This window comes from Oncorhynchus mykiss, chromosome 30 (assembly GCF_013265735.2).
Source record: "Oncorhynchus mykiss isolate Arlee chromosome 30, USDA_OmykA_1.1, whole genome shotgun sequence".
NCBI lineage: Eukaryota > Metazoa > Chordata > Actinopteri > Salmoniformes > Salmonidae > Oncorhynchus > Oncorhynchus mykiss.
The window spans coordinates 40,985,620-40,999,734 of NC_050570.1; the positions used below are offsets into that span (position 1 = coordinate 40,985,620).

The 14,115-nt window shown below is 42.6% G+C and overlaps 1 protein-coding gene across 3 annotated transcripts in view; it reads right to left on the reverse strand.

Annotated features, from left to right (window-relative positions):
• Positions 1 to 10,048, reverse strand: part of LOC110521826 (myomegalin) — a 114,589-nt gene extending 104,541 nt beyond the window's left edge. For 2 of the 3 annotated variants that reach the window (XM_036968460.1, XM_036968458.1), the window contains exon 1: positions 9,829 to 10,048. In XM_036968460.1, the coding sequence (XP_036824355.1) occupies positions 9,829 to 9,872 (44 nt within the window). In that variant the 5' untranslated portion in view covers positions 9,873 to 10,048. Of the gene's footprint in view, positions 1 to 1,573; positions 1,920 to 9,828 lie in introns of those variants that run through there. The other variant, XM_036968459.1, reaches the window with a different exon arrangement.
• Positions 10,049 to 14,115: the final 4,067 nt, after the last annotated feature.

Below are 14,115 nucleotides of genomic sequence, written 5' to 3' on the forward strand. Positions count from 1 at the left end.
CTACTCCCTACTAATGAAATAACACTAGTGATTAAACTATGTGGAACACAGTGAGCAGTGGAGTAGAGACTGGGTTGAGCTGAATGTGTTCACACACATGTAGCAAGCACATACTGAACATTACACTTTCTGATTTTTAAACCACACACTTCTATTTGTATTTATTTATTTAACTAGGCAAGTCAGTTAAGAACAAATTCTTATTTACAATGACGGCCTACCCAGGCCAACACCTCTCCTAACCTTGCGCCTGGGGGAACAGCTGGCCTGTATAGGCAGCATCTGAGTGTGTGTGTGTTAGTTCTAGCCGTGGAAGAAGCCTAATAACTATTCAGACAGACAGACCACCAGGTCACTGTTACTACAACAACAGCAGGTCTTCCCACAAAGCTGAACTTAAGCCCTTACTCATCAGCACCTGCCACGGGGACCAACAGGGAAGTCAGAGTAATCAACACGGTGATCAAAATAATGAGTATACATCATTTCATTTCATTATGATTACATCAATACAATTTGGGATTTTCCCATGTGTATTGCTGCCACTAGTGTTTCTATTTGTCATTCAATGTAGTCCTTCCTATAGGAACAAACTTTCCCAGTAGATGAAACGAATCATCCAATCAGTGTTGTGACTAATGACTAACCAAAAAAATCTGATGATATGGGTTGTCTGTTCTCCCATGAGAGTGATTACTTTGATTACATAATACAGTATATTGATAGCCTTAGATTAACACAACAACACAAAGACTTCAAAACAAACAGAAGCACGCCAAGCTGCTCAAAGACAAACTGTAAAAATACATTTTGATTTTCCTTTAAAAAACACATACCAGCTACACACGACTTAAACCTACAACTAGTTATTCAGCCAAGTCCACATGTACTGTACCCCCCCCCCCCCCCCCTGCATATTTATTTGAACATTTTTATTTGGCTCTATACTCCAGCATTTAGGATTTGAGATGAAATGTTTTATTTGAGGCGACAGTACAGAATGTCACCTTTTATTTGAGGGTATTTTCATACCTATCTGTTTTACTGTTAAAAAATGTACGCACGTTATGTATGTAGTCCCCCCATTTGATTGCGAGTCTTCAAACTTGTTGGATACCTTTGGCGTTTCTTTTGGTTGTGTTTCGGATTATGTTGTGCCCAATATAAATTATTGGGAAATAATTGATTGTGTCAATTTCGAGTCACTTATTGTAAATAAGAATAGAATATGTTTCTGAAAACTTCTACATCAATGTGGTTGCTACCAAAAGTTACAGGCATAAAGATCATAGCCCATCAATATATTGAACCTCCCCTGTTATTGGTAACGGTGAGAGGTTAGCATTTTTTTTTTTGGGGGGGGGGGGGGGGGTATGATCTTTATGCCTCTGTAACTTTCTCATTCATCATTGTTCACGATTCAGTCATGATTATCCGTAATAATGGTAGCATCCACATTAATGTCGAAGTGTTCAGAAAAATATTCTATGAGGCAAATTCAAAGTTTTAGCTTCCCTCTCCAAATAAATACGTAGGGGAGTGTATATCATTGGCAGCAGAGTGAACACCTTACCTGCCCCTGTACAGAAAACCATTCATATCCAAGCCAAACCAACCAACCAACGGTTCACAGTAAATCTAAATAAAACAGACTAAAAAAAGCACTAGGACGATTCCACAGGATTCAAGAAGCAAGGTATCCCATAAGATTCCTCCAGAGCAGTAGTATCTCCTCAATGGCTACTCCAGTTCAGTTGAGATCAGTGTTGTCCTCCTCAGACCTCAGTAAGAGCCAGTCCTGTTCCTGTACAGACCCCCAGACTAGAGACCGCAGCCAGGCTGTTCGGCCACACAGCTCCCTGAGGACATGTCATTTGACGTGGCAGGCCAGCCAGAGAAAGACAGGATTCCAGTGAAGCACCCCCCCCCCCCCCCCCCCCCCCCCCCACACACACACACACAAACACACACACACAGGGAGGAGTAGTGGAAAACAGCACCAGAGCAAAGGTACACAAACACTCAGATAGAGAGAGGGAGGAAGAGGTAAAGTGTGTGTGCGCTTCTGGTTCAGCATGAAAGACAGATCTGTTCCAGCACACTCCCGACCAAACAGGCAATTCAGTATGAGGCAGTGGGGCAAAAAAGTATTTAGTCAGCCACCAATTGTGCAAGTTCTCCCACTTAAAAAGATGAAAGAGGCTTGTAATTTTCATCATAGGTACACTTCAACTATGACAGACAAAATGAGAAAAAAATCCAGAAAATCACATTGTAGGATTTTTTATGAATTTATTTGCAAATTATGGTGGAAAATAAGTATTTGGTCACCTACAAACAAGCAAGATTTCTGGCTCTCACAGACCTGTAACTTCTTCTTTAAGAGGCTCCTCTGTCCTCCACTCGTTACCTGTATTAATGGCACCTGTTTGAACTTGTTATCAGTATAAAAGACACCTGTCCACAACCTCAAACAATCACACTCCAAACTCCACTATGGCCAAGACCAAAGAGCTGTCAAAGGACACGAGAAACAAAATTGTAGACCTGCACCAGGCTGGGAAGACTGAATCTGCAATAGGTAAGCAGCTTGGTTTGAAGAAATCAACTGTGGGAGCAATTATTAGGAAATGGAAGACATACAAGTCCACTGATAATCTCCCTCAATCTGGGGCTCCACGCAAGATCTCACCCCGGGGGGTCAAAATGATCACAAGAACGGTGAGCAAAAATCCCAGAACCACACGGGGGGACCTAGTGAATGACCTGCAGAGAGCAGGAACCAAAGTAACAAAGCCTACCATCAGTAACACACTACGCCGCCAGGGACTCAAATCCTGCAATGCCAGACGTGTCCCCCTGCTTAAGCCAGTACATATCCAGGCCCGTCTGAAGTTTGCTAGAGAGCATTTGGATGATCCAGAAGAAGATTGGGAGAATGTCATATGGTCAGATGAAACCAAAATATCACTTTTTGGTAAAAACTCAACTCGTCGTGTTTGGAGGACAAAGAATGCTGAGTGGCATCCAAAGAACACCATACCTACTGTGAAGCATGGGGGTGGAAACATGCTTTGGGGCTGTTTTTCTGCAAAGGGACCAGGACGACTGATCTGTGTAAAGGAAAGAATGAATGGGGCCATGTATCGTGAGATTTTGAGTGAAAACCTCCTTCCATCAGCAAGGGCATTGAAGATGAAACGTGGCTGGGTCTTCCAGCATGACAATGATCCCAAACACACCGTCCGGGCAACGAAGGAGTGGCTTCGTAAGAAGCATTTCAAGGTCCTGGAGTGGCCTAGCCAGTCTCCAGATCTCAACCCAATAGAAAATCTTTGGAGGGAGTTGAAAGTCCGTGTTGCCCAGCAACAGCCCCAAAACATCACTGCTCTAGAGGAGATCTGCATGGAGGAATGGGCCAAAATACCAGCAACAGTGTGTGAAAACCTTGTGAAGACTTACAGAAAACGTTTGACCTCTGTCATTGCCAACAAAGGGTATATAACAAAGTATTGAGATAAACTTTTGTTATTGACCAAATACTTATTTTCCACCATAATTTGCAAATAAATTCATTAAAAATCCTACAATGTGATTTTCTGGATTTTTTTCCCTCATTTTGTCTGTCACAGTTGAAGTGTACATTTGTTTAAAATTACTTTTTTGCCCCATTGTATGTATGTATGTATGTATGTATGTATGTATGTATGTATGTATGTATGTATGTATGTATGTATGAAACAAGACAGGTTCAGAGAGGCTGCAGGTAAAACAGGGGATCAGGAGATGATCTCCTCTCCAACTGAAAACAGTGATCGCTGGATGGTCCACTGCAAGTCATGCGCCGACTAGGTTTCAGATCTTTGGTGTCGCTCTAAAGAAACCTTTCACTATAGATAACTTACGGGTGAAAAACCTGCAATTTATTCTTCACCTTTTATCATGTCTTTTGTCATCGGGCTAAGAGAAGCTATGGCTGTCACCTAAGCACGCTATACTGATACAACTGTTGAGAAGACAAAGGGGTTCATTCCATTGGGTTTGTTCCAACAGAGGGTGAATGCCATTCCCATGGAAATGTTGATCAAAATATTAGGGTGTGGTCAGAGGAGGAGCTACAGTGAGGGAAAAAGTATTTGATCCCCTGCTGATTTTGTACGTTTGCCCACTGACAAAGAAAGGATCAGTCTATAATTTTAATGGTAGGTTTATTTGAACAGTGAGAGACAGAATAACAACAAAAAAAGTTATAAATTGATTTGCATTTTAATGAGGGAAATAAGTATTTGACCCCCTCTCAATCAGAAAGATTTCTGGCTCCCAGGTGTCTTTTATACAGGTAAAAGCTGAGATTAGGAGAACACTCTTAAAACTAGTGCTCCTAATCTCAGCTTGTTACCTGTATAAAAGACACCTGTCCACAGAAGCAATCAATCAATCAGATTCCAAACTCTCCACCATGGCCAATACCAAAGAGCTCTCCAAGGATGTCAGGGACAAGATTGTAGACCTACTCAAGGCTGGAATGGGCTACAAGACCATCGCCAAGCAGCTTGGTGTGAAGGTGACAACAGTTGGTGCAATTATTCGCAAATGGAAGAAACACAAAAGAACTGTCAATCTCCCTCGGCCTGGGGCTCCATGCAAGATCTCACCTCGTGGAGTTGCAATGATCATGAGAACGGTGAGGAATCAGCCCAGAACTACACGGTAGGATCTTGTCAATGATCTCAAGGCAGCTGGGACCATAGTCCCCAAGAAAACAATTTGTAACACACTACGCCGTGAAGGACTGAAATCCTGCAGCGCCCGCAAGATCCCCCTGCTCAAGAAAGCACATATACAGTGCCTTGCGAAAGTATTCGGCCCCCTTGAACTTTGCGACCTTTTGCCACATTTCAGGCTTCAAACATAAAGATATAAAACTGTATTTTTTTGTGAAGAATCAACAACAAGTGGGACACAATCATGAAGTGGAAAGACATTTATTGGATATTTCAAACTTTTTTAACAAATCAAAAACTGAAAAATTGGGCGTGCAAAATTATTCAGCCCCTCCTCAGTGAGGATCTCTGAATGATCCAATGTTGACCTAAATGACTAATGATGATAAATACAATCCACCTGTGTGTAATCAAGTCTCTGTATAAATGCACCTGCACTGTGATAGTCTCAGAGGTCCGTTAAAAGCGCAGAGAGCATCATGAAGAACAAGGAACACACCAGGCAGGTCCGAGATACTGTTGTGAAGAAGTTTAAAGCCGGATTTGGATACAAAAAGATTTCCCAAGCTTTAAACATCCCAAGGAGCACTGTGCAAGCGATAATATTGTAATGGAAGGAGTATCAGACCACTGCAAATCTACCAAGACCTGGCCGTCTCTCTAAACTTTCAGCTCATACAAGGAGAAGGCTGATCAGAGATGCAGCCAAGAGGCCCATGATCACTCTGGATGAACTGCAGAGATCTACAGCTGAGGTGGGAGACTCTGTCCATAGGACAACAATCAGTCGTATTTTGCACAAATCTGGCCTTTATGGAAGAGTGGCAAGAAGAAAGCCATTTCTTAAAGATATCCATAAAAAGTGTTGTTTAAAGTTTGCCACAAGCCACCTGGGAGACACACCAAACATGTGGAAGAAGGTGCTCTGGTCAGATGAAACCAAAATTGAACTTTTTGGCAACAATGCAAAACGTTATGTTTGGCGTAAAAGCAACACAGCTGAACACACCATCCCCACTGTCAAACATGGTGGTGGCAGCATCATGGTTTGGGCCTGCTTTTCTTCAGCAGGGACAGGGAAGATGGTTAAAATTGATGGGAAGATGGATGGAGCCAAATACAGGATCATTCTGGAAGAAAACCTAATGGAGTCTGCAAAAGACCTGAGACTGGGACGGAGATTTGTCTTCCAACAAGACAATGATCCAAAACATAAAGCAAAATCTACAATGGAATGGTTCAAAAATAAACATATCCAGGTGTTAGAATGGCCAAGTCAAATTCCAGACCTGAATCCAATCGAGAATCTGTGGAAAGAACTGAAAACTGCTGTTCACAAATGCTCTCCATCCAACCTCACTGAGCTCGAGCTGTTTTGCAACGAGGAATGGGAAAAAATGTCAGTCTCTCGATGTGCAAAACTGATAGAGACATACCCCAAGCGACTTACAGCTGTAATCGCAGCAAAAGGTGGCGCTACAAAGTATTAACTTAAGGGGGCTGAATAATTTTGATTTTTCAGTTTTTGATTTGTTAAAAAAGTTTGAAATATCCAATAAATGTCGTTCCACTTCATGATTGTGTCCCACTTGTTGTTGATTCTTCACAAAAAAATACAGTTTTATATCTTTATGTTTGAAGCCTGAAATGTGGCAAAAGGTCGCAAAGTTCAAGGGGGCCGAATACTTTCGCAAGGCACTGTACATGCCCGTCTGAAGTTTGCCAATGAACATCTGAATGATTCAGAGGACAACTGGGTGAAAGTGTTGTGGTCAGATGAGACCAAAATGGAGCTCTTTGGCATCAACTCAACTCGCCGTGTTTGGAGGAGGAACGCTGCCTATGACCCCAAGAACACCATCCCCACGTCAAACATGGAGGTGGAAACATTATGCTTTGGGGGTGTTTTTTCTGCTAAGGGGACAGGACAACTTCACCGCATCAAAGGGACGATGGACGGGGCCATGTACCGTCAAATCTTGGATGAGAACCTCCTTCCCTCAGCCAGGGCATTGAAAATGGGTCGTGGATGGGTATTCCAGCATGACAATGACCCAAAACACACAGCCAAGGCAAAGGAGTGGCTCAAGAAGAAGCACATTAAGGTCCTGGAGTGGCCTAGCCAGTCTCCAGACGTTAATCCCATAGAAAATCTGTGGAGGGAGCTGAAGTTTCGAGTTGCCAAACGTCAGCCTCGAAACATTAATGACTTGGAGACGATCTGCAAAGGGACAAAATCCATCCTGAGATGTGTGCAAACCTGGTGGCCAACTACAAGAAATGTCTGACCTCTGTGATTGCCAAAAAGGGTTTTGCCACCAAGTACTAAGTCATGTTTTGCCGAGGGGTCAAATACTTATTTCCCTCATTAAAATGCAAATCAATTCATAACATTATTGACATGCGTTTTTCTGGATTTTTTTGTTGTTATTCTGTCTCTCACTGTTCAAATAAACCTACCATTAAAATTATAGACTGATCATTTCTTTGTCAGTGGGCAAACGTACAGACTTTTTTCCCTCACTGTATATGTGGGTAGGAGCAGTCATTTAGATTATGCATATTATGAATATTCTCTCTCTCTCACACACACACACACACACACACCCGCCCCCCTCATCCACCCTTCACCCTCTAGCTCTCCTTATCTCTCTCTTTGTGTCTGTCTCCCTCCTCTCTCTCACCCCCCGCCCCCACCCTTCTCTGATGCATCTGCCCTCTCTAACTCGCATACCTGTCTGGCATTTCACAAGTCTAACCACTGTGGAACAGGGGAGAAGAGAGGAGGTTCCCACATGCAGCTTGGGCAGGCTCCAGATAGCTATGCCCCTGCTGCACTGCATGTCTGTACAGGGGAGGAGGAGGATGTTGTGATTTATTTGCACTGTTTTGTGCTGGGCTGTTATCATGTTATGTAACAATCAAAACACCTCACTGTGTATGTGATTTAACGTGTCTTGTGGTTTTCCCCCTTCCTTCAACTCTTTCTTTCCTTTCGTGACTGGCAACGTCATTTGCGTTGCAAACATTGTCGTCATCATCATAACTATTGAGTTCATCCCAATCGTGGTTACACTCCCTGCCTGCAGTGTTTCTGCTGGCCATGGGAAATCTCACACAGAGCTCCGAGAAGAGTATCCAATACCAGGTCAGGTCAATTCAGGACAAGAGGTACACTACTGACCTTTGGTTGATTCTCAAATACATGACATCATGATTTATTGAACCAACATCGGTTCAATAAATGGGACCAAAATGACTGATCAGTCATTGCACTGAGAAAGTTCAGACAGTGCAAATCAACCTATGATCTGTCGTAAGAGAAAGAGAGAGAGAGAGAGAGAGAGAAATAAAGACATATAAAGAGAGAGAGAAAGAGAGAGAGAGGGAGTAATGTATTGGTCTGGCTCTACTACAACAAGGTCACTGTAAATACCCCGACCACTCAACCCCCTCCCCTCCCTCCCCCATTCTTTCCTTCCCCCTCCCTCTTCCCCATCACCTCTCCTACTGTGTTTAAACAGCTGCTCTGAACCAGCTGCTATGACAGCAGCCCACTGACAGACAGAAAACCTTGAGTCACCAAAAGGTTCCAGAAAAAGAACAAGGTCCTATTCAAGAAGCTAATAAGTGTGGATTCAGAGTGACACTGCCATGAAAAATGACAGTCTGGACCAAACCCATAATACTATTGCATATATGGCTCTGGTCTGGACCATAGAAACAGAATATATTATATTCTATGTTATTATATTTCTATGTGCTGGAGTCAGACAGTGCAGTTCCAATATGTTGCCATCAAGCATCGTTGGCAGCACACAAACACGTTTTACTACAAGCCCACACACATCATATGTTTCACTACAAGCCCACACACACCTGATCTGAGTACAGTAGATAATATCCTTCTCTGAGTTGAGCTCAGCTGTGTGTCTGGCCATCTGTACTGAATGAAGCCCAGACAAACAGTCGATGGGATGGCTCACTTGGCGCCTACTGATTAGAACCAGCTAGGTCTGTTCCTGCTACCTTCCCTGTGTTGATAGAGGGGGAGATGTAGCCGACTGTCTAATTCATTGTGTCACGTTTTTACAAGCTGCTAATGAGAGCTTTTAACACTTCCAATGTGTGGCACACAGCTGTAATGGGTGTGCTAGCTACGATGATGACAACACGTGTACAACAACAAGGTTTGCATCAAGGTTTGCGCCAACTGTCAAAATGTAAGCTTGGCAGTTCAATAAGTATCACCGATCGATTTTTCAAATAAGGTTTAAATATAATGGGGGGGGGGGGGGTGTCATTAATGGAAACATACTCCTTTTAAAGTCTGATGACAGTTATCACCTATAGACCCCACAATCAATCGACTAATTGATTGCTGGATTGATATAGGCCCTAAACAAGGGGAGCAAGCAGTCGATAGGCTAGGGTTCTGGGTTCCAAGATTAGCTGGTAGAGGGGCCAGACCAGGTCAAAGTACATCAGAAATCAAATGGCCATGGGTTAGACAAACAGACAAGACCCCTGTTCTTAAACCTCCCATCTAGTACTGACCACACCAGAGTGAATACACATACACCATTGGAACAGCATGACCTGAGTGTTTCAGCCCAGTGTGCCAGTAAACTATATATGGCTTAGGGAAGCCACTATATCACTCAAAACGATATTACTGCTCCTTTTATACAACAATTCATCTGTATAATAATGCAACGTTATTTTGAATATAGTCTATGCTAGTCTACCTTTTTAGATGAGGACAAGGAATGTAATGACAACATGCAAGAGATAGATAGCAGCTGTCAACTGGACACATTTTGAAGATGTCAATATGTACAACAGGAAACACTCTTCATGTAGCTTCCAAACTTGCACAACCACATTGGGCACAATCCTAATGTTGCTAAATTAGGAGAACATTATTGTTCTGCATTTCAGAGTGCAAAATATATCATTTTCAAAAGAGCATCTTTGCATGAAAAAACTAATTGCAATCCACTCACAGATGACTTTGTAATGCAATTAATATCTGCTCAGTTGAATCATCAATCATATATTTACAGCATTGCAATGACTGATTAGATGGCATAGCCTACATTACCTTTCAATTCCTCTCAAAGTGCTTTCTGACACTGTCCAATCCATACTGATTTATCACGGGGGAATCCTCACGTTGGAATCTTCCCGTTACTAACCATTAATACTGTATCATCCAACCGAATCTCTCCAAGCAAGGTAGCGAATATCTCACGGAATCCGCGAAATGTTGTACAAAAGCGGCTGATGCTTTCAGTTCGTTATAATTGGTCGGTAGCTGCCAGTGGCCCCCACGGTCCAATAAATGCTGGCTGATTTCAAATGCGTCATATTATGCACTTCGTCTGTGCACGTGCACCGAGATCAAAGGAAGCCGGACCCAGGACCCCAGTACATTCGCGCGCGGGTGAGGACCATTGCGCGCATGACAAAGACTCATCCATGAGAGAGCAAAAAAGGATCACATGGGTTTTCGAATGATATTACTTTTTACTAGTTTATTCTATGAATGAAATATTATAATAACAGATTTACCTTTTACATTTGACAAACATGGATTTCGTACTAGGCCTATGTTCCTAAAATAATGTTAGCCTATAAGCTTTTACTGCTCTGCTCAGTGTTCCTATGCCTACCTTTGCATTCACAGACTCAAATCAAATCGCTTCGTAAACAGGTGTAGACTAACAGTGAAATGCTTACTGGCGGGCCCTTCCCAACAATGCAGAGAGAAAAAAAGAGAAATAATAGAAAAATAATAACATGAGGAATGGAATAAATACACAATGATGAATAATAACTTAGTTATATATATATGGGGTACCAATACCGAGTCAATGTGCAGGGGTAGGCCTATGAGGTAATTGAGGTAGATATGTACATGTAAGTAGGATTAATGTGACTAGTAGCAGCAGCGTATGTGATGAGTACAAAGAGTTTGTGCATAAACGGTCAATGCAGATAGTCCGGAAAGCTATTGGTTAATTATTTAAACAATTTTGCAGATTCATGGCTTGGGGGTGGAGACTGTTCAGGTGTTGGTTCCAGGCTTGGTGCACCGGTACTGCTTGCTCTGCGGTAGCACAGAGAGCAGTCTATGACTTGCCTTCCTCTGACATCCGCACTGAGCTAAAGGCTACAGCTGCCGGTTTCAACGAGAGGGACACTAATATGGAAGCTTATAATAAAACCCGCTACGACCTCTGACGAGCCATCAAACAGTCAAAATATTAATACTGGACGAAGACTGAATCCTACTACGCCGGCTCTGACGCTCGTCAGATGTGTCAGGGTTTGCCAAACTATCACAGATTATGAAGGGAATCCCAGAGGTGTTTGTCAGACCGGGAGACATCCTGAAAATCGCTCTTAAGAAAAGCTCAGCCCTGTCAGTTTTATTGTCCAATCATGTTGTTTTTTCTTTGACTGTGTATAGGAAACCCTCCTAGTCTTTCTTAAAAATATAATTCATATGAACAAGTAGAAGGTTGCTGCAACTTGACAGGGTTTTCAACCTCCCCAAGCCCAGGAGTTTTTTCGGGAGTGTTTTAAAGCCATGGGACCTGATTAGAAAAACATATTTTTCGCTACACCAATCTGGGACATTTGGTGCTGTAACGCAGACGCTGGGAGTCAGGAAGAAAGTACAGGGGGTGAATTTAAAATTAAATAGCACATGGAACAATACAAAACAATAATAGCATCTGGACTAATACCGCCTGGGGTAAGAACCAAAGGGAGTGACAGATATAGGGGAGGTAATCATAGAAGTGATGGAGTCCAGGTGAGTCTCATGAGGCGCAGGTGCGTGTAACGATGGTGGCAGGTGTGCGTAATAATAAGTCAACTGGTGACAATGAGCGCCAGAGAGGAGGAGGGGGAGTGACTGTCAGGTCCACTCCCGCTCCTCCTCTCTGGCGCTCGTTGTCGCCAGTTGTCTAATCGTCATGCACACCTGCCCCCATCGTTACGTGCACCTGCACCTCATGACACTCACCTGGACTCCATCACTTTCTTGATTACCTCCCCTATTTCAGTCACTCCACTTGGTTCTTTCCTCAAGTGTTATTGACTCGATGGGTGTGAGGTCATAAAACCCCCCACCATGCCTCTCCCCCCTTGCGGGAAGGAGAGATATCTCTGTAGAACTGTGATACACTGTAACCTGATCCTCAGAGGCCAGTCATGACACTCCCCTTGGTTCTTTCCTCAGGTGTTATTGATTCTGTTTTCATGTTGGTGCATTGTTTGTGTTTCGTGTTCATTGTTTCTTTTATTTATTCAAACACTCACTCCCTGAACTTGCTTCCCGACTCTCAGCGCACATCGTTACAAACGTGCACTCCCGGAAAATCTTTAATGTTGGCTGCAACCTGGACTTAGGGGTAGACGTAACACAGTAAATGTAAATCTGTGACACTAAAATTAGTATGATATGTTCCATTTCTTATGGTTTGTATTAATTTGTGGATGTCCATCATCCATTTCATATGTTCCAAATTACAATTTGTATGATATGTTAAGAATTGCAAGTTGTACAATATGCCAATTGCAATACTTATATATTACAAATTGTAATTTGTTGTGTCTAACGGTAGCTAGGTGGCTTGGTGGCTAATGTTAGCTTGGCTAGGGGTTAGGGTTTAGGTTGGAGTTAAGGTTAGGATTAGGAATTAGTGTTAGCATTAGGGTTAGGGGAAGGGTTAGTTGACATGCTAAGTAGTTGCAAATGAGCTAAAATTAGTACGTATTTGCAAAGTTGCTAATATCCTCAAGTTGTCCGTGATGTGATTTGAACATGGTACCCACCCTCCCCGACCAACCTCCCTCCTTCATTTTGGGCTTAAGTCACCTTGCCTTACTTAAAAGGGCCCTTCCCAACAATGCAAAGAGAAAAATATAGAAAAATAATAACACAAGGAATAAATACACAATTAGTAACGATAACTTGGCTATATACACAGGGTACCAGTACCGAGTCGATGTGCAGAGTTACGAGGTAATTGAGGTAGAGGTACTGTATGTACATATAGGCACTTGTCACGGTCGTCCTCCTCTTCATCTGAAGAGGAGAGGCGAAAAGGATCTGAGGACCAATACGCGGCGTGGTAAGTGTCCATGGTCAATCTTTAATAAAGAAAGTAGTGAACACTGAAAACTATACAAAACCAGTAAACAAAATAACAACCGTGAAGCTAATCATATGGACTGTGCTGAAACAAGCCATCAACATAGACAATCACCCACAAACAAACAGTGCAACCCAGGCTACCTAATAATGATGATTCTCAATCAGAGACAACTAATGACACCTGCCTCTGATTGAGAACCATACTAGGCCGAAAACATAGAAATGCCCCAAAACATAGAAAAACAAACATAGACTGCCCACCCAACTCACGCCCTGACCATACTAAATAAATACAAAACAACAGAAATAGAGGTCAGAACGTGACAGTACTGTAAGGGTAAAGTGACTATGCAGCAGGATAGATAATAAACAGTGGCAGCAGTGTATGTGATAAATCACAAGAGTTTGTGCAAAAAAGAGTCAATGCAGATAGTCCGGGTAGCTACTTGATTAACTATTTCGTAGTCTTATGGTTTGGGGGTAGAAGCTGTTCAGGGTCCTGTTTGTTCCAGACTTGGTACATCGGCATCGTCTAGTCTTTGAGGCCAGGCTGCAACAATCGGATGGTGAAACTTGCCAGCCAACCAGAAAAACAAGATGAAGCAATTCATGTCTTCTTGAAAGTCAGGACAATCCTTGTGCTGCAAAGAAACATAATTTGTATATTTGAACATTTTTATTTTGCAAGCAGTAGGCATTTATAATTAAATGTGGAGTGGAACTTAATAAGTCAAATGCCCGCGTACCTTTAAAATGATTTGGCTATCATAATTTATATATTTAAAAAAAACACAGTTTCCATCATCATTTGTCACAATAAAGAAAGTTAGTCAAAAGAAAAATCCACCCCTGATGAACGATATGTAGTGAGGTGTGTACTGGCGGCAGAGAAGTCAGGCGCAGGAGAGTGAAAACTGATTTACAACGGTGTCGTTTAATATCCATAAACCACCGTCAACAAAACCCGGTAAATACCAGCATACCGTGTATAAGCACTTACAAGAAACAATCTCTGACAAGGACATGGGGTGGAACAGAGGGTTAAATACACAACATGTAATTGATGGGATTGGAACCAGGTGTGATGGAAGACAAGACAAAACCAATGGAAAATGAAAAGTGGATCAGCGATGGCTAGAAGGTCGGTGACTTCGACCGCCGAACGCCGCCCGAACAAGGAGAGGGACCAACGTCGGCGGAAGTCGTGACAGGATAAAAATG